Source organism: Grammomys surdaster, unplaced genomic scaffold, assembly GCF_004785775.1.
Source record: "Grammomys surdaster isolate TR1022 unplaced genomic scaffold, NIH_TR_1.0 243, whole genome shotgun sequence".
Taxonomy (NCBI): Eukaryota; Metazoa; Chordata; class Mammalia; order Rodentia; family Muridae; genus Grammomys; species Grammomys surdaster.
This window is the reverse complement of record NW_021604688.1, coordinates 6,080,156-6,107,423: the sequence shown is the minus strand read 5'-3', so window position 1 is coordinate 6,107,423 and position 27,268 is coordinate 6,080,156. Positions and strand designations below refer to the sequence as shown.

Here is a 27,268-nt window from a genome sequence, read left to right as displayed (position 1 = left end):
ATAACTACATAAAGATCTTTTGTTTTGTTTCATTTCCATTACTAAGAACTGATTTTAAACCATGCTTGGCAGCTCATGCCTTTAATCTTAGCACTGGGGAGGCAAAGGCAGACTGATCTTTGCTCTACATAGGGAGTAAGTACTAGTCCAGCCAGGGTTCCAGAGCGAGGCCCTGTTTCGATAAGTAAACGACAAAGGACAAAACAGAGAGTGATATTTAGAACAGAGGTGGTTTGATATCTGAAAAGAGGGAATTATGAGTCCATCCAGATTCAGTTGACAAAATGCTCGATACTAACTGACCTTAGTTACATTTTTAAATGGTGGTGACAACATGCCTAACTGAAATAGGGTAAGGAAGGAAGGATTTATTGTGGCTCAGAGTTTGAGGGTGCAATCTGTCTCTCACGTTGGGGACAGCATGGTGGCCCTGATCACACTGTATCTAGTCAAGAGCTAAAAGGCAGTTTATATTGGTGCTCTGCTTGTGTTCTCTTTTCTGGTCAGTTCAAGACAGCCCATGCATTGATGTCAACACAAAAGGGGGACTTCTCACTTTAGTGAACACAAGTTGGAGATTCCCTCACAGACACCCAGGTTTTTCTTCTAGGTCCTGTCATATTGATACTGGCTTTCATACAACTCATTTCATGATGCCTAGGCTTGAAGTTTTTTTCCTAAATGTGAATTCCATGAGTTGGCAAAAAGGAAGTGATCTGATCATTTGAACAGTTCTGGATTCCATCCTAGATCTCCCATGTGACCTTGAAAAACTTGACTAATGCTAATTACAGACATTTTGAAGTTTCAGGGAAATTAATAGCTAGATGTCCTGGATCTTTCCAACAACAACAACAACAACAACAACAACAACAACAAAACCCTTGAAGATTCCAAAAGCTTTGCTTAGTTTTAAGATGGGGTCTCACTAGGAAGCCAGGCTGCAGGAGAGTTCAAAATCCTCCTGTCTTTATCTTCAGAGTTCTGGTTTAACTGGTGTGTGACACCACACTCCACTCTCCCCCAGAGAACTTTGTGATCATTATTCCATATGGCTGTCATTTTGCTGGGGAACACTGCAGGTCTTAATGTCATAAAGCCTTCTTCTCTTCTGAGATTGTATTCAGTGTCGCGTCTGAAATCTTTTTTTTTTTTTAAATGCAGTTTATTATCTTTGTCTTTTTTTATTGGATGTTTTATTTTCATTTAATATGTTATCCCCTTACCCCATCCCCCACCTACCCTGGAACCCCCATCCCCTCACCCCTCCTCCTGCTTCTCTGTGGATGTACCGCTACCTACCTCCCCACTCCCACATCCCCACCCCCAAATTCCCACCCCCTGGGGCGTCCAGCTTTCATGAGACCAAGGATCTCTTCTCCCACCTATGCCCAGCAGGGCCCTCCACCCTTACATATACAGCTGAAGCCCTGGATCCCTCCCTAAGTGCTCCCAGGCTGGTGGTTTAGACCCTGGGAGCTGTGGTTGGTTGGTATTGTTGCTCTCCTCATGGGGCCACAAACCCTTTCAGCTCCAACAGTCTTCACTCTAACTCCTCCATTGGGAATCCCATGACCAGTTCAATGGCTAGCTGTGAGCATCTGCCTCTAAATTTGTCAGACTCTTGCAGACCTCTGAGGAGATATCCATATCAGGCTCTTATCAGCATGCACTTCCTGACTTCCACATCAGCATCTACCTTTGGTGACTGCACATGGGATGGATACTCAGGTGGAATGGTCTTCAGACAGCCCCTTCTTTAGTTTCTGTCCCTCACTTTGTCTCCATATTTGCTCCCTTGAGTATTTTGTTGCTCCTTCTAAGAAGGACCGAAGTACCCCAACTTGGTCTTCCTTCTTCATGAGCTTCATGTGGCCTGTGAGTTGAACCTTGGGTATTTCAAGGTTCTGGGCTAATATCCAATAATCAGTGAGTGAATACCATGTGTGCTCTTTTGTGATTGGCTTACCTCACTCAGGAAGATATTTTCTAGTTCTATCGATTTACCTAGGAATTTCTCGAATTCATTGTTTTTAATAGCTGAGTAATACTCCATTGTGTAAATGTACCACATTTTTTTGTATCCATTCCTCAGTTGAAGGACATCTGGGTTCTTTCCAGCTTCTGGCTATTATAAATAAGGCTGCTATGAACATAGTTGAGCATATGTCCTTGCTATACGTTAGAGCATCTTCTGGGTATATGCCTAGGAGTGGTATAGCTGGATCCTCATGTAATGCTATGTCCAATTTTCTGACAAGGCACCAGACTGATTCCAAAGTGGTTGCACCATCTTGCAGTCCCACCAACAGTGGAGGAGTGTTCCTCTTTCTCCACACCCTCACCAGCATCTACTATCACCTGAGGTTTTAATCTAAGTCATTCTGACTGGTGGGAGATGGAATCTCAGGGTTGTTTTTATTTGAATTTCCCTGATGACTAAGGATACTGAATATTTCTTTAGGTGCTTCTCGGCCATTCGAGTTTCCTCAGTTGAAAATTCTTTGTTAAGCTTTATACGCCATTTTTAAATAGGGTTATTTGATTGTCTGGAGTCTAATTTCTTGAGTTCTCTGTATATATTGGATATTATCCCTCTATCAGATGTAGGATTGGTAAAGATCTTTTCCCAATTTGTTGGTTGTCGTTTTGTCCTATTGACAGTGTCCTTTGCCTTACAGAAACTTTGCAATTTTATGAAGTCCCATTTGTCAATTCTTGATCTTAGAGCATATGCCATTGGTGTTCTGTTCAGGAACTTTTCCCCTCTGCCCAAGTATTCGAGGCTCTTCCCCACCTTCTCTTCTATTAGTTTCAGTGTATCTGGTTTCATGTGGATGCCCTTTATCCACTTAGACTTGAGCTTTGTACAAGGAGATAAGAATGGATCAATTTTCATTCTTCTACATGTTGTCCTCCAGTTGAACCAGCACCATTTGTTGAAAATGCTGTCCTTTTTCCACTGGACAGTTTTAGCTCCTTTGTCAAAGATCAAGTGACCATAGGAGTGTGGGTTCATTTCTGGGTCTTCAATTCTATTCCATTGATCTTCCTGCCTGTCTCTGTACCAATACCAGGTAGTTTCTATCACTATTGCTCTGTAGTACAGCTTGAGGTCAGGGATGGTGATTCCTCCAGAAGTTCTTTTATTGTTGAGAATAGTTTTCGCTATCCTGGGTTTTTTGTTATTCCATATGAATTTGAGAATTTCCTTTTCTAACTCTGTGAAGAATTGAGTTGGGATTTTAATGGGGATTGCATTGAATCTGTAGATTGCTTTTGGCAAGATGGCCATTTTTATTATATTAATCCTGCCAATCCATGAGCACGGGAGATCTTTCCATCTTCTGAGATCTTCTTCAATTTCTTTCTTCAGGGACTTGAAGTTCTTGTCATACAGGTCTTTCACTTGCTTGGTTAGATTCACAACAAGGTATTTTATATTATTTGTGACTATTGTGAAGGGTGTCACTTCCCTAATTTCTTTTTCAGTCTGTTTATATTTCATGTAGAGGAAGGCTACTGATTTGTTTGAGTTGATTTTATAACCAGCCACTTTGCTGAAGTTGTTTATCAGGTTTAGGAGTTCTCTGGTGGAAGTTTGGGGGTCACTTAAGTATACTATCATATCATCTGCAAATAGTGATATTTTGATTTCTTCCTTTCCTATTTGTTGTATCCCTTTGACTTCTTTTTGTTGTCTAATTGCTCTAGCTAGTAATTCCAGTACTATATTGAATAGGTAGGGGGAGAGTGGGCAGCCTTGTCTAGTCCCTGATCTTAGTGGGATTGCTTCAAGTTTCTCTCCACTTAGTTTGATGTTGGCTACTGGTTTGCTGTAAATTGCTTTTACTATGTTTAGGTATGGGCCTTGAATTCCTGAACTTTGCAAGACTTTTATCATGAAGGGATGTTGAATTTTGTCAAATGCTTTCTCAGCATCTAGTGAGATGATCACGTGTTTTTTTTTTTTTGAGCTTGTTTATGTTTATATAGTGGATTACATTGATGGATTTCCAAATATTGAACCATCCCTACATTCCTGGGATAAAACCTACTTGATCATGATGGATGATTGTTTTGATGTGTTCTTGGATTCGGTTTGCTAGAATTTTATTGAGTATTTTTGCATCGAAGTTCATAAGGGAGATTGGTCTGAAGTTCTCTTTCTTTGTTAGGTCTTTGTGGGGTTTGGGTATGAGTGTAATTGTAGCTTTATAGTACGAATTGGGTAGTGTTTCTTCTGTTTCTATTTTGTGGAATAGTTTGAAGAGAATTGGTATTAGGTCTTCCTTGAAGGTCTGATAGAATTCTGCACTAAAACCATCTGGTCCTGGGCTTTTATTTTGGTGGGGAGACTTTTAATGACTGCTGCTGTTTCCTTAGGGGTTATGGGACTGTTTAGATGGTTTAACTGCTCCTGATTTAACTTTGGTACCTGGTATCTGTCTAGGAAGTTGTCCATCCAGGTTTTCTAGTTTTGTTGAGTATAGGCCTTTGTAGAAGGATCTGATGATTTTTTGAATTTCTTCAGTTTCTGTTGTTATGTCTCCCTTTTCTGTTCTGATTTTATTACTTTGGATACTGTCTCTGTGCTCTCTGGTTAATCTGGCTAACGGTTTATCTATCTTGTTGATTTTCTCAAAGAACCAGCTCCTGGTTTTGTTGATATTTTGTATTGTTCTTTCTGTTTCTATTTGGTTGATTTCAGCCCTGAGTTTGATTATTTCCTGCCTTCTATTCCTCCTGGGTGTATTTGCTTCTTTTTGTTCTAGAGCTTTTAGTTGTGCAGTCAAGTTGTTAGTGTGTGCTCTCTCCAGTTTCTTTTTGTAGGCACTTAGAGCTATGAGTGTTCCTCTTAGCATTGCTTTCATGGAGTCCCACAAGTTTTGGTATGATGTGTCCTCATTTTCATTAAATTCTAAGAAGTCTTTAATTTATTTCTTCCTTGACCATGTCATCATTGAGTAGAGAGTTGTTCAGTTTCCATGTGCATATGGGTTTTCCATTGGTTTTGTCATTATTAAAGACCAGCCTTAGTCCATGGTGATCTGATAAGATGCAAGGGATTATTTCCATCTTTTTGTATCTGTAGAGGCCTGTTTTGTGACCAATTATATGGTCTATTTTGGAGAAGGTACCATGAGGTGCTGAGAAAAAGGTATATTCTTTTGTTTTAGGATGGAATGTTCTATAGATATCTGTTAAGTCCATTTGGTTCATAATTTCTGTTAATTTCAAAGTGTCTCGGTTTAGTTTCTGTTTCCATGATCTGTCCATTGCTGAGAGTGGGGTGTTGAAATCCCCCACTATTATTGTGTGAGGTGTAATGTGTGTTTTGAGCTTTAGTAAAGCTTCTTTTATGTATGTAGGTGCCCTTGCATTTGGAGCATAGATGTTCAGAATTGAGAGTTCACCCTGGTAGATTTTTCCTTTGATGAGTATGAAGTGTCCTTCCTTATCTTTTTTGATTAATTTTGGATGAAAGTCGATTTTATTTGATATTAGAATGGCTGCTCCAGCTTGTTTCTTGGGACCATTTGCTTGAAAAATTGTTTTCCACCCTTTTATTCTGAGGTAGTGTCTGTCTTTGTCACTGAGGTGCGTTTCTTGTATGCAGCAAAATTCTGGGTCTTGTTTGTGTATCCAGTCTGATAGTCTGTGTCTTTTTATTGGGGAATTGAGACCATTGATGTTAAGAGATATTAAGGAAAAATGATTGTGGCTTCCTGTTATTTTTGTTATTAGAGGTAGAATTATGTTTGTATCGCTATCTTCTTTTGGGGTTTTTGGAAGATTACTTTCTTGCTTTTCCTAGGTTATAGTTTCCCTCCTTGTATTGGCGTTTTCCATCAATTATCCTTTGAAGTGCTGGGTTTGTGGGAAGATATTGTACAAACTTGGTTGTGTGAAGAATCTTGTCAGTTAAACCCAAAGAATTGTCTTTGATTAACAAGAGACCAGAACAACTAAAGGAAAGCCTTTGTTTTATTGGTATACTTTATGCTGGGAGAAATTAGTGGATATTAAGAAGAGGCTACCATTGCTGGGGTGAAATCTGGAAAGTGTTACCTAAGAGTCAACACACAGAAGCTGTGTTCTAGAGGTGACCACAATGGTACTTAGGACTGGTAGCTGAAATTGATAGTGTAAGAATCACCCAAGTGATACTGGTTTTGAAGGTATGAAGGAGTCATGGAGGCTTGGCACTGTGAGAGGTTAGGAGAGGCCATTGGTGAAGGTGCAGCTTCAGTAGCAGTTGAAGGTCCAGGATTGAAGGTGCCATGCTTTGAAGGGGTCATGGAGAGAAGCTGAGACTTGGCACCATGAAGAGTGCCTAAGTGACGATACTGGTGAAAGTGTGGCCCAGATACAGCAAAAGACCCCAGCATTTTGGAGATTCCAATACCATGAGACAACCACCAAGAACAGCAGTGGTGGACTGGAGCCTACCAGAGCTTAGAAGACAAACTGTTTGTGTGCTGCTGAGGGTGGAGCTGGAGAAGTGACCCAAGCCCTGTGGAGGAGCTCAGAAGAACGTGAGTGGATCCCAGACGTTGGACATTTTGTTATTTACACTGCTAGGAGTTTGGTTTTGCTTTGATCTTTTTGTGACTTGTGCCCTGATTCTTTCCTCTTGAAGGAAGAAATTATTTAATTTTGATTTTTATAGGAGCCCACAATTGAGAGAATGCTAGATTTTTATAGGGTGAATACTATAAAGAGACTGAACATTTAATGTGGTTGAGTTTGTAAAGACAGTGTGACTTTAAAAAAAATTTATGTTTTTAATCTGAGATTTTGGGGGTGAATGAGAAAGGAAAGGTTGTAGATTAATGGTGATGTGTTTGTGTGCCAGGCTGACAAAGGGTCAATTGTACTGGACAGTTTTATGTCAACTTGACACAAGATAAAGTCATCTGAGAGAAGGGAGCCTCAATTAAAGAAAATACTTCCATAAGACTGGCTGTTGGCAAGTGTATAGGTAATTTTCTTAATTAGTCACTGATAGGCGTGGGCCCAGCACACTGCATTAGGTTCTTCCTAAAGGTTCTTGCCTTGTTTGAGTTTCTGTCCTGATTTCCTTTGATGATGAACAGTGATATGGAAATGTAAGCCAAATAAACCCTTTCCTCCCCAAGTTGCTTTTGTCATGTTGTTTCATCATGGCAATAGTAAGCCTAGGTAGAGCATAGGGTACATGCTGAAGGCAGCATCCCAACTCCTATATTAAATGCAAGAGGGAGGCCTATGGGCAAAGCTTCCATGGAGCTATGAGTGCACACCACAGGATTGATCATGAAGCAACATTCTCTGGGCAAATGACCTTGACTCAGAACCCCAGGAAAGATGTTCTTAGGTGTACTGATAATACTCACCATTCTAAAGGAATTCTAAATCACACTGACAACAGTATCTTAGTGAGTGCATACAACATAGGGGATTTAAACATACATGTACAGTTCTCAAGGTAAAAAAGAGGTAAAGGAAGAGAGGAAAGAAGTAACAAAAGAACTAAGTGAGCGGAAAGAGATGGGTTGAGGGAGGGAGAGAGAAGAGGAATGGTAAAGAAAACAGCTTCTGATTTACTGACAAATACCCATTAAGAGGCTTTACTGAGTTGGGAAAGTGAAAAGAATTTGACAGAAAGAGAAGAAAGGAAGGGGAGTCACTAAGGGAATACTAACTGTAGCCAAATGGATGAGTGTTTGACTTTCATTAGCCCAGCAGAGTCAGATAGGGAGTAAACCAGGACTGGGAGGTGGGGGGTGGGGTGGGGTGGGCATTGCCAGACCACAGTCCAGTGGAGGGCCTTTCAGCAATCTAGAGGAACACTGAAATAAAAAGCAACCTAGAAAGATTCCCTACCTGTTTCAGGTTGGAAGCATTTGGTAAATTGAATGATAAGAAAAATCTCAATGAATCAGTTATTGAAATGTAAGAGGTGTCAGTAAGAAAGAATGACTCTGATGAAGATAGACAGAAGGCCAGGAACTCCTGGCTCATTAAAGTTGGCACTGGTCAGCATTGTATTTGCACTTGACAACCCTTGTTTGGTTTAGAATCAATGATAAATGCATGGAAACAAAAAGAATGAGTAAGTGAATGTAGCATAGTGAAAATTCAACATTAGTTTGGTGTCTCAAGAGAGACTTAAGGAAACAGAGTCAATGGCATTCCTAGCTCTGGTGCTGGCAAGCAAAAGCATGCCATGGTTGATCGTTCAGGCTTCCTTCAGCTTCTACACAGGACAAAGCATGGGCAGCTGTGCCAGGCATGTAGGAAACCCTTACATGTTGTTTGCCAGGAGCAGTTTGTTCTATGCAATCACTTATTTTTTTAGAGAAGAGGTTCGCTCAGAGGACTGTGGATGTAGATCTGCTAGCAGAGGGCTTGTCTGGAGTGTGACAAGCCTAGGTCCAATCTCTGCTACCACGTGAAACTGGATGCAGTTGCACATGCCTGAAATCTCAGCCTTTGGGAGAGAGAGGCAGGAGCAGTTTACAGGGTCAAGGGCATTCTCAGCTACACGGTGAGCACAAGGCAAGCCTAGACTAAGTGAGGCCCTTTCTCAAAAATAAGCAAGATGTTCATTCTAATTGCTTGCAATAACTTTAATGCATATCTTCTTATATACGGAAGTGTTTTTACACCAAAGGGAGCCACTTTTTTTTTTTACACCATAAGAAATATAATTGTAGCAGTGATCTAGATTTCATATTACTCTTCTAATACATATGACTGGAAACACCATGTTATTTCTTACAATAGAAGAATATATTGGCATGACAACAACTAGCCGTATAGCAGTTTTTGGCTGTGTCTTGATTATCTACTATTCAGAGAATGGCAAATCAGAACACAGCTTAAAAAAAATGACTTAGGGATGGGGGTATAGCTCAGTAGTAGAGCATTTGTTTAGTATGAAAGAGACTCTGAGTCATCAGCACAAAGAAAGAAAAGTGAGCAAAGAGAGGGAGAGACCCTCCTAGACTGACCCACTCTTAGACTTTACTTTGTAGCTAAGTCTAGCCAGATTCAAAGAAATTCTCCTGCCTGAGCCTCTCAAATACTGGTATTAGAAGCATAAACCACCATGCCTAGTGAAAACAATTTTATTTAAAGAAAATAGAAGTACATACAGCAAAAGCCAAAGCCAAAGCCAAAAAAGTCTATAAAGAAATATACTAGACACTAAACTATTTACTGACACATACAGCATACACAGTGGGATTAAGATAATTTAAATCTTACTTCAAACACCCACAGTACCACTGTAGTTGCTCCAACTAAACATAAGCACTTATGATGACCCTGTCACATCACTAGTGTTGGTTCTTGAAGAGTGTGCTCATTTCAATTTGGAGCAAACCCTTCCACATGTATATTCACAAGCCCCAGGGGTGGTCTTGTGAGGTGGTGAATGTTGGTTCTTTGTGACATAATAGTACTTATCTTTACTTAGTGCATTAAGTCTGAGGACTGTGCAAGAAAGTAGATTCAAAAGACTTCATCACAGTCTATAAAGTGTTTTATAATTTCTGTAAAGGCTAACTAAATATACTTATCAGTAGCATTCAATAGGTAGAGCTATTGGTACAATTCTAATTCTGTGCTATCTTTGATCTTAGACCTCTGATAGGAAAGAGAACCTTATATACAGACTTATTTCATTTAAAAAATTTGCTTAAATACAATACCCAATATAAATAATGTCTGGCTTCTATTTAGCTATACAACTATTCAGACATTCCTTGCCTATACATCTCTACTATGTTTATTTATTCTTATAACTCTTACAGATGCATGAAGAGAGATTAAATTTTTTATCTCATATCAGCATTGTCTATGTAAATAATTATTTTTGCCCCACTTTGAGAGTTTTGATTCTCCAACACTTGAAGATTCTATTTCGCTTGGTCACAGTCCTGACACAGCCCTGGGAACTGATGCCAGGGGAGAGGTGCCTTCCTCGTTTGATCCTCAGGTCCCTACTCACCTTCAGAATTCCTTTACTTTTTTTCTCCTCAATGTTTTTTTTTTCCTCATCAAATTTGAACTTGTTTGGATACCTCACATGTATCAACTGTTCTTTATTTCAATCTAAAAGGAATGTGATTCCAGGATTTACTCTGTATGTATTGATGGGAGCAGAGCGAGCACAAATGTCCATGAAATCTTCAGGCTGTGAAATTAAAATGTTCATGGTGATATAAATGACACCATGAAAGCAATGATGGCATGTTATAATTCTGCCATGACATCTGGTCTGAGTCAAAGTCAACACCTTGTGGTCTACCATGTGCAGCATCTTAGCTGAGGCATTGCTGCTCACGAGGATACTTTTATACAAAGGGAGAAGGAAAGAAGGAGGTTTGCCATGGTACAGAACACAAATGGAGGACAGTTCTGGGAAAGCTGTGGAGCTCAGACAGCTCTTGAGAGGAGCAAGAAAGAACTACGACCAAGGCAATAAGCTTCATCTGTGAACACTACAGAGATTCCAGTGTCTCCTGTTTCTCATCAAGTCCACAGAAGTTCAGGTACTTAGGGGCTCAGTGCCAAAACCACTAGTGAGCCACTCAGGTGTAAGTCTGGAATCTGTGTTGGTTAGGAATTACTTCTGAAAGGAAACATTACCTTGGAGCTAACCAGATGTGGCTTTTCTACTACCAGTTCAAGAGACACAAAACAGAAGCTGGTGATAGGGTCCTGTCAAATTGTCTTTGAGAAACATGGCATTTCTTAGCCATATGAGCTTAGACTCAATTGAATGAAAGGATACTAAGTACTCTTGTCTCAGCTAGCTGGAATGGCATGTCCATTGACCTTTGGTAGGATGGTAATACTTCATTAGAAAACACCAAAGTATTCAAATGAAAACTATTTCTGTTCTACAACCAGTGGGGACAGTGTCCCAAGCTCCATCAATGCCACATGTAGACTGTGGTGAATATAGAGTAGATTCCCACATTGGAGGGGAGAGAAAGAAGCAAAAAGACTGTACTTTCTAGTTCTGCCTTTCCATCATAGCTCTTTCAAGTATATCAGTAGCATTTCTCAGAGTTCCAGAAAGGAGTTTCCAAGGCAAAGCTTCCAAGATCGATTCAGTTCTTTAATTTACAATATTAAAACGAAGTCCAATGGACAAAGCAAGACTTTGATATAGTAGTTAGGATTTATGGCTTGTATACAAAGCACAACCATATCTTCATAGTGGCTGGTTCCTACATTGCTGTGCTGGTACTGGACTCAGGACTTATTTCCCTGTTTAATTGCTATCTGTGGTTCTAAGGAGCCCATGTGGAAGGAGAGCTGGAAGGAACAGCCTCTTGTGTATAACATATCCACTCTTCCACTGCCCACCACACAGAGGCTTATCTTCCAGCCAGGATGATCACTGCACAAATATTTAGGAATGGGGATCAATCAACATGACAATAAGATTTCATTCCAGGTCAACAATCATATGTCCATATGAGACACCACCACCAACTTAATTCAAGAAAGCCTGAGGCAAACAGGTTCTGAGTCACACTGGTCAATTACCTTGAAGTCTGGCTAACTTGAAGCTTTCTTCCATAGGTAATATGAGTTTAGCATGAAATGTATGGGACCAGAAGCACTTCAGATTTTGGAGCTTTTAAATTTTTATCATATATGGATAACCTAAACATCCAAACTATAAAATGCTTTAATATCTGAATAATTATCACTGTCATGCTAGAACATAAAGGTTTCAGATTTGAGGACATTTTGGGTTTTGGATATTTGGATCAAGGATGCTCAGCCAGTATTAGGATTTACATACTAGGAGACACAGTAGATTTTTTCCTTGAGTCAGTCAAGACATTTTGGTGAAAATATGGATCCAGAAGTCTTAATGCTAACAAACAAACAACATCCATGAATTTCCCTCCACTATATACCGAGAGACAGAGGAGGGTGAGGAATATTACAGTCTGAATGTAAATACATAAATTAATTAAAAATTAATAAAATTTGAAACAAACAACAAAGATGTCACAGAACTTTAAAAGTCTGTTCAATGATGACATTCATTGGAGAAGCTGTAGGTAAAAGGCACCTGAGAATGTGATAATTCCAAAGTCAATAAAATACTGATGAGAAAAAAAAGAAATCTGAAGAGAAAAGAAATGATTTAGGGGGTACATTATTCTTAATAAGAAAAATGTTAAATACATAAATAGGTCTATGTATATATGCTTATAAATAAACAATGCTAATAACTAGAGATGCATTATTTTACATTATTCTACTTTTCTAATATCCTTCAAGAATACTAAAAATATTGTTGAGGAAAAGTGTTTATTTTCTCAGTGGTTCTCTTGGTACTGTCACACCCAATTTGAACCACTTCTCCTATGGCAAGGCATGATTTCACAACCCAGCTGTCTGCTGGCAGTGTCTGAGTAGCGCTATCTCTGCTTGCTTTGGCTGGTGAAGGGACTTTCTTATAGGTAGTAGATATTTGAGTCTATTCTTTGAATCTATCTAGACAGGCTATGTATTTTGATTGGTAAAGTTAAAACATTTATAGTCAGGTTATCATTGATAAATATGAACTTTCTCCTCCATTTAATTGTTTACTTTGTCAATTGATTTTTCCTTTCTACTTTTATTTTGGTAATTAGGTATTCTGTGTCATGCTAAGGTTTGATTCCCTTTCTCTTTCATGTATCTGTTCTTCTCGTGCATTTTATGTATTTTTATGATGGTGGTTATCATTCTTTCATTATAATTTAAGACAATTTTAAGACTTGTTGTAGCACTGGTCTGACAGTGACAAATGTCCACAGTCTATGCAAAAGACTGTCTCTTTCAGTTCTTAAAGATAACTTTCTTCAAATAGTATTCTGTGTTTTGAATGTATCATGCTATTTTCTTCTAGAGTGTAAGGTTTCCTCTAAAAACAAAACAAAACAAAACAAAACAAAACAAAAACAAAAACTAAACAAACAAAACAGGCATAGTCTTTAATAATTCTTTTCTTATATGGGACTTGATTTCTTATCCTAGCTGTTTTTAGGATTTTTAGATTTGAAATTCTGATTATGCTTTGTTAAAGGTATGTTTTATTTGAATCTCAGTGTGATCTTTTAAGCTTCTTGAATCAGGATGACCATACTTTACTGACAAATTGAGAGGGTTTCAGCTACTATTTTGTGAAACAAGTGTTCAATGCCTTTCCACTTTCTTCATTTTCTAGAGTTCTCACCATGTGAGTCTGTCTTCTTACGATAAGTCTTGTAGGTATTCTCTTCTCCCTCTGTCCTTCTCCCTCTTTTCTATATAATATAAAATATTACAGCATAATATTTTATATTTCATCAACATCATCAGTGTTTATGAGTGTTTCAACAACATAGATTATATCTGTTCATGAAAGCAGTCATATGACTTGTAATGTTGGTCTCCAAAGGTGTGTGTTTCCAAGCTCCAAAGACTTGATGAGACCAGGCTTCTGGCAGCTATAACTGTCTTAGTAAGATGGAATGGGAAAAGAGAAAACTGTTCTGTCTCTCAGGGAAAACAGAGGTGACAGCAAGGGTTGAAGGAACAACACCTCTGGTTCCTGAACTACAGGATATGAACATCTTCCCTAGGGCTCTCAAGAGGGATATGCCTGGACTTTGGCACCAGGAGCCACAGCTCTGGTAGGACAGGTCCTTTTCTTTTTCTTTCTTTCTTTTCTTTTTTTTTTTTTTTTTTGGTTTTTTTGAGACAGGGTTTCTCTGTGTAGCCCTGGCTGTCCTGGAACTCACTCTGTAGACCAGGCTGGCCTCGAACTCAGAAATCTGCCTGCCTCTGCCTCCCAAGTGCTGGGACTAAAGGCGTGCGTCACCACTGTCTGGCGACAGGTCCTTTTCTCAGTGCAGTTGATTAGTTGAGGTTTGTGTCACTGCTAACTGTAGACTCAAGGTTTAAGAAGAGAAAGGAGAAGTCCTTAGGAACTGTGTCAAATGCAGTTAGTACTGAGGCTTATAGTACTGGTAGCTGTGGTCTACAATCTGTGACCTACAGAGAAGATACGCCTTAGAACATTCAGAAAAACAAGTAGGTAATATTTATCCTTGTGGTGCTTCTATCCATGCCCCTCATAGTGAGGAATATAGGGATTGAATACACTTGGTGCTGATACCTTGATTCTGATAGCTATGTCTCTGGAGCTATACAGCTTGTTGGGATTATCTCCGAATTACATGAGGAAGGCTAGGATGGGAATGATACTTGTGGCACTGATGGATTGTATTTACAGAGTTGAAGTACACAGATGCAGCCTTTCCCTGCTCCTTGGGACTAACTTGAGTTATACCAAGGCTTTTTACATTTACATCTATAGTTCCAAGGAAACACCACATAGAAAGGAAACCATGCCTAGATACTGCAGGGTAAGCACAGGTATTAGCAGGAGTTGAGACAATAGATGGCTACACTTCTGGAGTTACACAGTTCTGAATTCCTCCAAACACAGGTGTAGGTGAAATTGTGTTGAGGTTTGGTCTTTTGCTACCATAAATACTGGTTGCTCTCAGAGACCATGCATGTAGAACCAGGTGATGCTATATGACTTTGCCCCCCAAGTTTCTACAGTAAAACTGAGATTTTACAAGAGTAGCCACAGTCTCAAGATTGTGAACTGGGGAATAGACCTTCCCTAATTATTTCTGGGCAAACAGGAATGGATTCAGCATTGTGGCTATGGAAGCTGCTGGTCCTCAAGCCAAGGATGTTGAAGGAGCTGTCCCATGCCCAATAAGTGAGTCAATTACTGACTGGAGAGTTTCTGACAGGCCACACATTTAGCGTTGCTAACCACTTGGGTACTTAGAGGTGGTTATTAAAGCTAGAGCAATCCAAATGAGTATCTTCTCTGGTACATACTTACAACAGTTAGCTCCCTGTTTAAATATGAAGCTTATAAACGCTATGGAATTCTCCTATAGTTAGGACTGCCAGTCTAGTGGGTGGATTGGATTGCTAACAGTTACTATACCTCCCACACAGGCAGTATTAGGACCCCACCCATAGCTAAGGGGTTATGATGGTAGCTGTAAATTGGTATAATTTTTTTCTGTATTGCTTTTCCAATTCTCCATGAGGTTTAGGGTTCCTTTCACCCCTCCAGTGACTACCACCAGCTTCATTCTTTCTGAGTGTGTTTATTCTATTGCGATTATCTATAGAAATGTCCTTCAGCTTCTTCAGCTTTTCAACACACTCAAGCCAGCCAATCTCTCAGGAGCTTTCAAACTTTCAGTGTTGGGCTGGTGCTGCACCTCTGTTCTTGTTCTGAGGCTTCCATATACTTAGATTGGACATCTGTGAAGTTCTTGACTCTCTGGGAGAGAAATGGCAATTTTTGGACTATCCAGCCTCAAATCATGCAAGACAATCTGATATATCACCTTTAATAATTACATATATGCCCTACTGATTCTGATCCTCTATGGATTGAGCCATCTTTCATATAATCTTTCATAGAGAAGGCTGGCATAACAATAGGTCTTAATGACTAATTCTTACTACTACCTATTTACATCAATACAGGAAGCTTTTTGAGATCTTCTTTTTAGTGTTAGCTGGAGGCTTTTTAATGGATTCTGATGGCTCTGTTCTAAGAACAATGGGAAGGAGAGGCCCTGGGTTAGGTAGGGCCAGAGGGCAAAGAGGGATCCGGGTGGTATGTGGGGGAGTGCAAGTGCTAGAGTGTTGTTTCAGAACTAATTTGGAAAACAATAGTCATATCACTGGGATCCATCTCTAGCAACTGTGATTTAAGTAATCTCGGATTAGGCTAAGAAATGGGTAATTTTACAAGGGATTTCTAAGCAATCCTACTTACAGACAGGTTTTATAAATACTGATGAAAGGAGATTCAACTCTTTGAGCATCTTTACAAAAAGTTAATTTATGAGGATAAAAATCTATTATCAATAATTTCAATCAGTCCTCAAGTGACTGTCTAAACCAATGTCCTAGGGCACACAACATTAAATATTAATTATCATATAAACAATATTTACTCTCCACACACCATTTAGAACAAAACCAAAAAGAGACATTTTGAAGAGGTCAGCTCAGGAACTTTGGAAAGGTCATAGGACACTTGGCCCTCCAGAAGGGAGAGGCTAATTAATATTACTCAGACAACAGGGGAGGGAACCAACCTGCAGGTTGGGACACATTTCACAGGACTGACCATTGGCTACCCACAGACAAGGGAAATCCTTGCCACCTAATTCCCTAAAGACCAATCAGTTTAAAAGTCACACTGTCCTGCCAATCATATTGTGCCTAGTTGCTGTTTCTCTAGAAACTGTATAAAAGCTCACTGAATGAGCTGTGCAGGGCATCCTCTCCTTTTGGATGCAGGATGACCCCAAGATGCTGGAACAATAAAATTCCTCTTGCTTTTACATTGATACCAGGGTCCATGGTGTGGTTCACTCAGGGGGTCCCCAGTAAGCTAAGGCTCGTCAGAGTCTTACAATTTCATGATGGTAGAATATTTGTTATCAAGAAAATCTTGTTTATAATTTTATACACACACACACAGACACACACACACACACACACATGTATGTATGTATGTATGTATGTATGTATGTATGTATGTTTTTCTCAGGTGTGGTGGTGCATATCTTTAATCCTAGCACTCAGGAGATAGGGGCAGGTGGATCTCTGTAAGTTCAAGGCCAGCCTGGTCTACAAAGTGAGTTCTAGGATAGCCAGGGCTGTTCACAAAGAGATCCTGTCTCAAGACACCACTCAGTCACTCAGTCAACCAATCAATAAATAATGAAATTATCTTTTTGTTTATGTATGACATGTGTGAGTGCTATGACATACATGTAAAGTCAGAGCACAACCTTAGGTGTTGGAACTATCCTTCTACCTTCTTTGATATAAATTACTGTCTGTAGATAGATTTTCAGGTTTTCCCCTTTATATGGGAAGTTTTTTTTTTTTAAAGAATTATTTATGTATGTGAGTACACTGTCTCTCTTCAGTCACACCAGAAGAGGGCATCAGATCCCATTACAGATGGTTGTGAGCCACCATGTGGTCTCTAGGAATTGAACTCAGAATCTCTGGAAGAGCAGCCAGTGCTCTTACCCAATGAGCCATCTCTCCAGCTCCATGGGCAGTATTTTTACCTACAGTGACATCTCCTTATACCATAAAAATTTTGTTAATGCAGGTCATTCATGATCGTCTCTAAGTCATTTTGTGTAGCTACTATTCATGTCATTTAATGGAGAGGCCAGTATCATTAGGACATGTTGTTCTAGGTTCCCTGATAGTTTTTGTTTCCCAGAGCACAGGAGAAAGATAAAATAGATGTTAGCATGTTGGATGTGTCTAACATAGTTGTATTAAATCCTCTGCTGCAAGGCCAAAATATAAACATACAATATTTTGGGTATAGTGGTATATGCCTGAAATACTAGCACTTGAGAAGTTAAGGCAGGAAGATCACAAGTTCTAAGCCAGTATCAGATGCACGTAAGACCCTAAACTAAACAAAAACCAAATAATGTACAAAACAAAAACCAACAACTCAAGTGCTCACCTCAGAGTAGAACTTAACTATGTTCCTAATATTGTATTAGGCTAAAGCTTGGAGCACATCTTGTTTCTTAGGCTTATGTGGCCTTGGAAAGTTCTATAATGGTAGTTACTCTTTATGGGGCAGTTAGAATAGAACAGGATAGTGTGAGGAATTTTACATACACTATCTTGCTTAATCATCAGGATATGCCTTTAAGGGAGCTGTTATTATTCTCATTTTACAGATTAGATGAAATTATTTCTCAAAACTGCAAAGCTAGCATTGAAGCCCAAGTCTATAAACCCAGGTATTACAGGGCTCTTAGGTGTTTGATAATTGCCTCTTAGAGGGTTATGTTTTTATGATTCAGAGGATTACGTTATATAACATATATAAAACAATTTTCTACAAAAGAATTAAATGCACAGAACAGAGGGACCCAAAAGAAGTTTCTTAAAGTTAAGGGAATTTGGTGACCTCAAATCAGATGACAAATTCCAAAACTGCATTTTATGAGGCTAAAAACTGTAAAATGATAGTAAGGACTACAGCAATACTGAAAAGATATCACTAATTACAGTTTTCAGAGTTCAGCTGACACAAGGAAAGCATAACCCTCACCTATTGATGGATTGACAAAGTGAGGGAATGTCATACAGGCCAAGGATAACTTTGGTAATTTCAAAACTACTTAGTAGTATACAATTTTGAAGTATGTTTGCCTGCTACAAATATGTTTCCCCTGATTATATTTTAAATATTTTTAAAAGTGGGCATGAAGGTTTACACTTGAAATGCAAGCATTTAAGAGGTTGGTGTAGGAGATGGGAAATTGGAAGCCAATCTGGACTACATAGCAAGAACAAAACAATGAATAAGGAAACAATCAAAAATTTAAAAAACTCATTGGCAACATGTCATTGTTACAGAATATCTATACAGTATAAAAAAGTGTGAGGAGAATAAAATATTTTAGATCCTGTCTTCACTCTGAAGTCTGGACTTTGTAGTATTTCCTGAAGTCAATGACTGGAATTCTAGATCACTCTTAAGTATAAGCTGACAATATAATGTCAGGCATTATTCCCATGATAACAATGTCCTAAGAGGGCTCCTCAAGCTGCATTTTGTCATTTGGTATGGCTACTTAGCCTATCAACTTCATTTTCCTACTGTATTCTATAAAGCAAGTATACAAAGAGGTATAGGTGATCGTAACATTTTCTTTCTGAAATGGGATTTGGGATGGCTAGTTTCTACTGTTAATTTTATCGCATTAAGAAAAACCTAGGGAATTACTCAGGCACACTTCTGAGTGTGTCTATAAGGGTATTTTTTAAGGGAAATTTAACTAAGGTAGGAGATCCTGAATGTAGGTGTCACAGACATGGGGTGGGTCCCCAAATGAACAGAAAGGGAAGACAACTTCAGCTGAGCATGTGCACGTCTCTCTATTGTTACAGAAATTATTTAATCCCAACCTGGGGTTTATACCCTGCCTTTGACCATTCAGTTCCCAGATAAAAGACACACTCAACCTTTATATTTACAATACGCCTTAAACAGCCTAAGAGCCGGGCAGATAACTACCCTCTTAACCATTAGAACCTACCTTCCTATCAATAACCCCAAGTTATTACTTACTATGTTTCCATCTGGGCTTCTCTTAACTCCAACTGGCCAGCCCTCTGGGCCGTGTTTTCATGACTCAGCTAACCTGTGGTGGTGTCTCTCCTCCTCCACCTTCTTCCCCCTCATAGTCCTCATCTGACTCCCTAGCCCAGGAATCCTAAACCCTGGCTGTGTCTCTTCTACCCAACTATTGGCTGTCAGTATTTTCATTTACCTGTCAGAAATAACTTGGGGACAAGGTTACATACCGTTTATACACAGTGTCTCTGGGGCAACCTGGTTGAGGAACCACTACTAACATTAGAACATGAGCAGCATCAGGCCTACCCACTATACTCTATCTCCTGGTCTGCTGAGATATACACAAGCAGCTTCATCCTCTAGCTGCATCCATAGTAAGCCAAAATAAATCCCTCCTCCCTCCAGTTGGTTCTCATCAGGTATTTGGTGACAATAATGAGAAAAGTAGTAAATTTTGTTCTTGCTATGTAGCTCAGTCTGGCCTCAAATTTAGACCCTCCTGCCTCAGGCCATTTGAGTGTTCACATTCCAGTATGCACCACTACCCCAAGGTACTAATGAGCTTTAGGAGTGAGGATTACTGTATCAGCACATCATGATACAATTTTAAAATAATAGCTGTCTATTCACTGATGACTGCATAGTGAAACTCTGTACATTTACACAAGATTGTTTAATCCAACTGTTACGAAAATGAAATTGTGAAATTTGAAGTTGAATGGATGGAGCTAGCTAAAGACCATTATCCTGAGTGAGGGACCCAGACCCACAACACAGATAAACATGTTTTCTCTTATATGAGAAGGGTAGCTTTTAAAATTTTGATATGGGTGCTTCATTTTGAAAAATCACAGAGCTTAGGAATGTATAGAAAGGGACTATTCCCAAAGATGTGAGGAGAAAAACTACCAACTCAAATCATTATGGCTAAATTAAGTAAAGCAAGCTTTTTTATTCATGTACACAGCTGTCTCCCCCTAAAGGCAGTATTCAAGAACTCAGCATTGGACATGGGGAAGATAAGGGCTTTTATGGCTCAGGATTAAGGGGTTCTGAAATAGGGGATTTAAATGGGGAGATCAGCCAGGGTTAAAGAAGTAGGACGTAGTAAGGTGGTCACACCAGGGAAGTCCTAACTATCTTTTGAAACAATGGTAGGGTTGCAAGATGGTCTTTTTAACTTTTTAAAAAATCAATTATGCATTTTATTTATGAAATGAATGAAATCCTAGCTTTAGAAAGTATGAGGAAAACACATACACAGAGAACAAAAACAAAACATTAAAATTTTGGGTAATATAGTCTGAAGAGTTATGTGGTTATAGTTGGTTTCTTAATGCTTTTGCAGAGGACCAGGGTTCAGTTTTTAGCACCCACATGATGGCTCTCAACTTTTGTAACTCTGTTCCTAGGGAACCAAAACCCTCTTCTGGTCTCCTGGGGTACACACATGAATTCATGCAGGTACATACACATCCACATAAACAAGGTTATAAAAGGTAGATTTAGGTTTTATTTCTTGTCTCTTTAGTTTGTGCTCCTAATGAGATTGACAGACCCCTCCAAAGGGGCTGCAACCTATGGGTTGAATACCACTCTTTTTAGACAGTATTTTTATTTTTCCTTAGGTAACTTCATATGAAAAGTGCATATGTTTTGGCTCTAAATATAATGATGTAGTTTTCAGAGTTTTCAGGGGTCTGTTATACTGTCAATCTCATTTCACTTCTTCACTAGTAAATGGGATATTACTATTACCTATCTCACAGGGTATTGCTATAACTTAAATGAAATAATACAAGCTGAAAGTATTTTGTTAATGTTAAAAAATGTTAATTCTAAATAATGGTAATGTTCAGTATTATATATCTTGGTTACTAATTAAGATGTTTCTTGTGTAGATTTTGAGTCCTCTGGTAGCTGCCACTTGAGAATTTTGTTGTTGAAACAAAATAGACTAGTTTCACAATCAGGAAAGGACACTAACATGATTTTTCCCTTCTTCTTAATCTAAACAGTTGCTAACAACATGATATTGGAAATGAAATGGTACACAAACTGTTCATGGGCTAAAGCTTTGATGTAGGCCTTGGGTGGTTTGAATGACAATGGATCCCATGCCATTCCCAGTTAGTTCTCTCCCTGGCTCATGCTTATGGATTGAGACTTAAGTTCTCAGCTATCCTTCTAGCCCAATGCCTGCCTGCCTGCTGCTAAGGCCCCACCATGATGGTCATGAACTCTAACCCTCTGAAACTCTGAGTCCTAAATTAAATGGTGTCTCTTATTATTGCCTTGATCATGGTGTCTTATCATATCAACTGAAAAGTAACTCAGATACCTTCCATTTGATCCTTTCCACAGCACAGCCAAGGTCCAAATGCTATCAGGTTTTTTTTTTTTTATCTGAAAACTCTGAAAACTATATCATTATATTTGGAGCCAAAAAATTTGCACTTTTCATGTGAAGTTGCTGAAGGAAAAATAAAAATACTATCTAAAAAAAAAGAGATATTCAACTCATAGGTTGCAGCCCCTTTGGAGGGGTCTGTCAATCAACTCTTTCACAAGGGTCACATACGAGATATCCTGAATATCAAATATTTACATTATGATTCATAGCAGTAGCAAAATTATAGTTATGAAGTAGCAATGAAAATAATTTTATTGTTTGGGGTCATAATATGAGGAACTATAGTAAAAGGTTGCAGCATTAAGAAGGTTGAGAACCACTGGTCTAAAAGATGGAGAGATGTAGATTTATTTCAGCATGGGCTTGGTAGAGTGTGATCCCAGGTTCCCCAAAGAAACTTAGATCTAGCTGTGTGCAAATGCTTGTGAGCAAAACTAAGCTAGTAGTATACTTGAGAGTAAGACATTAAACATGTACAGTGGTTGCAAATGACCAAGATTTTTTTTTTAAAAAAATAATTAACTAATTTTATGTCTCTAATACACTATCAAGTTTTTCAAAACACTTAAATATGTGCCCCACCCCTACCCTAGGCTTAACAAGTTTCATAAAATTCATAGCCAGTATCTCAAAAAGAAACAAAACAAAAATCTTCCATGTTATAGTTTAAAAGGAAAATGCAAATCTTTCTGAAAACAGAAAGAGTCAAAACAAGATAAAGAAGCAAATGGTACTTTTTAGAAGCAGATGAATCTACGTTAGTTGCACAAATTTTCCTGCTGGGCATGACATGTAGGGATTGCCTTTCTCTCTTTCCATGTCACAGGAAAACAGATATGCAAGAGTAGTGCCCTGATACTTCATGAATCACAGAAGTACAGAGAAGGGGCTCTGTGACCTTGCACTTCAGGGGCTGTGGATTTAATTCTGTAGCCACGAGGATGGAATTAGTCACTGTTCATCAATGTGGAACAATCAACTTCATCTTGTCACAGGACTGAGAAGTAGAAACTCCATCGGTTTTTCAAAAAGTGACATTTCTGCAGTTCTAAAGAATTACAGAAGGCACTTCCTTCATTTCAATATGAAATGCACTGTGCCACATGAAAGGGCATGCAGCTGTACAATACCTTATCTCCTAATATGGTTTGAGATAAAAGGCTTGAAATTCCGAGCTGTATTAATACAAGTATCTGCTTAATGTAAGTGTACTTTCTGATTAAATTGGCATATATCAAGTATAATCAGAAAGGGCATTTATAGTGAAGAAATACATAACTCCGCACCTCAGTGGGGACTAAAGCACAGTGGATGTTGGTGACTAAACACAACCTCTTTGACTTTGGTGGTTTGCAACTTTATTTTTTATTGTTGACAGTGGACATACCTAATTTGGGAAGGTGTAAAAGCATATATTTAAAAAGCATATATAAAAAGTAGTATTTGTCCTTCTAACAAGTCATTTGAGAAGCAGAGGGTAACCTTCCCATCTCTGGCTTCATGGTGAATACAAGCATGGAGTGTCAGAGCATCGCAGACCATCTCAGCTTCCTTCCAGAGCTAAGGCTCATGTATTGCCATGGTGCTCACAATGAGAAAGCCCCTCCAGTCATCTCTCCAGCAGGACTGATCTATGCATGATTACCTGTTCTTACTAACCAGAAGTGAACACTATTGTTTTGTTTAATCCCACAATCCTCTTGGGCCAAGATAACCAAGATAGTTGTCTTTACTATTCCTGACAACTAAGGGGTACACAACTAGCCCTAGAGTTACAGGTAAAATGGAGAGAAAACAGCTCTGTGGCTCCCAATAGGGAATGTTTTCATGCTTTATTTGCTTATGTTGTAAATTACATATTTATTTTGTTAGCATGAGATAGATAAATATTTCTACATACAAAGATGTCCAGCTAAAATCAAGATAAGTGATATTAATGTTCTATGGTCAGTATTATTAAACCTCAAAAGCAATAATCTTTATGAGTTGATAAATATTACATTTGCAACATGGCTAACATTCCTTTCGTATCTCAGGCACTAATTACACATTGTAACCACAAGTCTACAATATATTATTCATATTTGGGATGTCAGTAAGTGATGGATTACTGTAGAAAAGGCTGTCCTTTAAACAAATCAACAAATAAAAATGCAAATGTTAACATTTTCAGTCACAAACTTTTCCATCTTGAATAGGGAATGCAAATTTCGCATTACATTGACAGTCAGTAGAGAGAACAATTAAAAACCTATACTATGAACGGGAAAGATGACTCTGTCATGACTGTTTTCTTTGACTGTACATAGAATGATATGGGACAGTTTTAGGTGTTTTACAAGAACAAAGGAAAAATGTATCCTGCCCCCCAGCACTGAACCATACCATCATCTTTTGCAAGCCTTTAGTAAACCTTAAACATACTTGGAATTTAGGGTGAATATAGATTAAAATCTATTTTCTTTGAAGATTTGTGGAAGAAAGTCTATAAAAAATGACTAGAGCACACTTTGAAATGAAAATGATTCAAATACACTAGATTCTAACGATGGAGAAACACCACTGTGCTGTCCCAGTAGCTGGTTTTCATACTAGCGAAAAATTTTCAACTTTGCACTTTGTAAAATACACTGATGATACGCCATTGTGAACTCTAAAGACAGGGTCTGGTGTGCTACACAATCTTTTAGTCAGCCAAATGCTTATTATTTACAAAGCTCCTGAGAATCTATATTTAGCTGATTAGCAGTATTAAGGACCAGCAGATGAATAATCCTTTTCTTAACATCTGTAAATATGAGTATTTGCAGCAAATTAAACCAGGGCTTGTAATATTCTACCACATTGATATGGTTCATTCACAAAATTCATGCTGAGAATGTTCTACAAAAGCCTTACAGAAAAAGATTTTATTCCTCTTTTTGATGCTTCCTTTTAAACTAAAAGTCAACCTCCAAAAATACATTAAGGTAGTGTTAACAATCACATTTTAGTGCTATGGTATAGCTCAGTGTTGGAGTGCTTGCATATGAAGTACAAGACCTACATTTGAGCCCTATTACCAACCAGCCAACCAACCAACCAACCAACCAACCAACCAACCAAATGCCATTTAACAGTAAGAAAATTCACTGAGATTGAAAATTGAAAGTATTACCCATTTCTAGCCCAGCCAAACCAATCCCTATGGGTTGGGTGGGAGCTCTGTCCATTTTCGAGAATCACAACTCATTTGTTTCTTTAGTAAATTCCAATGATGATAGCATTGAAAGCAAGAAAGAAGGTAAGTGGAGAGAGATGGGCAAGCTAACTAATTATTTTCATATGTCACATCCTGACAATGTTGGCCATTACACTACTTTGGAGTTTGAGATGTTGGTCTTGTCTTTTATTGACAATACACTCAATCTCTCTGAGTAATAGTTTTCCAATTTTAAAGAGGGATGAGGGCTGTGAAGACAAAGTCAAGGAGCTTGGCATAGTTCTGGGTACATAGCACTAAAAGACAGTAGCCTAACTTACTATTCTCTGTACCAGTCACTTCCAGGGTCTTTTGTGGTGTTTACCTTTCTGCCTCCACAATTAAAGGCATGCTGGTAAGGACCAGTTAGAACAAACACTGCGTCTCAAGAATGTGTAGGTTTGTCTTCTGTGGCATGTACTTACACGAGACTTGAGTGAAAGACAGCTCTACAGAAGGAAGAGTTAAAGCTCGTTCCTTTCTCAAACAACCATAAACTAAAGAATCTGTTTTATAGTATACCTTTGAAATCACCAACTTTGAGATCAGCAACCTAGGCAATTAAAATAAGAATTATGCTTTAAGATCTATATTCATGTGATAAGATATGAGGTATTTAAGTGCCCCAAATCAATGTTATCCCCAAGGAAACATAAACCAAGTCCTTTTGAAATTGATGCTTCTTAAGTGTAAAGTATGGGAGTTGCTATATTAATATGAGATGCTTTAAATGATATATATTCTCTAACTCCAGAAATAGATGATCAAATAATTGGCCCTTCCAAAATCTCTGGTATAAGTCAATGTCAAGATATCTTTAGCACAAAATTCACTAGGGTTTTCAGAATTTAGTCACTTAAAGTTGTAGGCCAAATACATTACCACCAATGTGTTGTGAATTGGTTTAATGCTACTTGTGTTAATTTGGCTCCCCAAATTACTTGGGAATCCACATGTCTGCATGTAAAATGCTGAAGGACCCTGCCCACAGTTGACTTTGACTGGTAAATAAAGTTGCCAGCGGTCAATAGTTGAGCAGAGAGACAGAAGCAGGATGTTTAGGTTCCCAGGCAAGGGACACAGGAGAGGAGAGAGGATCACCATTGCTGGGGAAGGAATAAGATGCAGGCTTGAGAGTGGCAGAAGACAGAATACCAGCCATGTAAGAGCTGGGAAAGAGTGGCCCCAGTCCTCCCACCCCACTGGGTCTAGGGTAGCAAAGAGGGAATATAGATTTTAATAAATAATAATTCAGAAGTATTGGAGGCGAGGCATTAGCAACGTGGAAGCTTGTGAGTGGCCCAGTCATTGTGCAGTTTAAGGCACAATAAAATAGAAGGGTGTGTGTGTGTGTGTGTGTGTGTGTGTGTGTGTGTGTGTCTTTCATTTGAGAATCCAGAGCATTGGAGAACTGGGGCAGTAGTGAGGACTGTGCACACTGCTGAACATGCCAAGCAGATTAGAGCAGATTAACTAACTACAGCAACACTGATGATGAGCTGAGAAGGGCCCACTGCTAAGCAGAGTTTCTGTGGACAGGATGCTTTGGGTTTCTATGGAAATTCTTGTCAACTGTCATGATCATTTCAGAAAAGCATGAATATAGAGAGAAGAAAGCTGTAACAAATTTGCCAAATCTAAAGCTTCATAAGTGCCTGCTGAGTAAGATCACTAAAATTGTCAAGATTTCTTCAGTCTTATAAACATTCTCTTATGGAGAACACTAAGTCAGAGGCTGTTTTAGACTCACCTTGAGGTTTTGTGCTGAGATGATGATGAGGCTGGTGTCAGGGGGTCTTTAGGGCTTCTGGTTGACATAGGAGATGTGGATGCATCTTTTCTAATTCCTGTTGCTGTCTCTGTATAAACAATAAAGGAAATAATTTGAGCATTCAATAAAGAAATGAAAAGTTCACTTCAAGTAACAAAGTAGACCATTTGGGACATCCCAAAGCCTCAAGAACAGACTAATAGACTACTACTTTTCCCTCCTGAAATAAAACAATGACAATTGAAAAGTTCCTTATGTTGGTTTTTAAAATTTATCAGTGATTCACATTGCCTTACTTAAAAACAAACAAAATCCACCCATCTGTGCAATAACAGGCTAAATTATTTTGTTTTAGACATATTTGCCTATCATATTTCTGATGATTTGAGTTTACTATAAAAATGAACAAGAAAGCAAACTGTTTTAATTTGTTCCATTTAACTATTATTAACAGAAGTCTTCTTGTTGACAAAATAGAAAATCTTTTTAATTTTTTTGTATAGAATAGAGTTTATTCAGGGCATGGCAAGGGGAGTTAAGAGGGTAGTAGAGGTAGAGAGAGGGAGAGAGGGAGAGAGGGAGAGAGGGAGAGAGGGAGAGAGGGAGAGAGGG

The 27,268-nt window shown here is 38.7% G+C and overlaps 1 protein-coding gene across 1 annotated transcript in view; it reads right to left on the bottom strand.

The window, feature by feature from the left end:
* Positions 1–27,268, bottom strand: part of LOC114627174 (protein hinderin-like) — a 185,162-nt gene that overhangs the window by 20,184 nt on the left and 137,710 nt on the right. Inside the window, exon 4 of the mRNA XM_028774873.1 lies at positions 26,636–26,744. Within this exon, the coding sequence (XP_028630706.1) occupies positions 26,636–26,744 (109 nt within the window). The remainder of the gene's footprint in view (positions 1–26,635; positions 26,745–27,268) is intronic.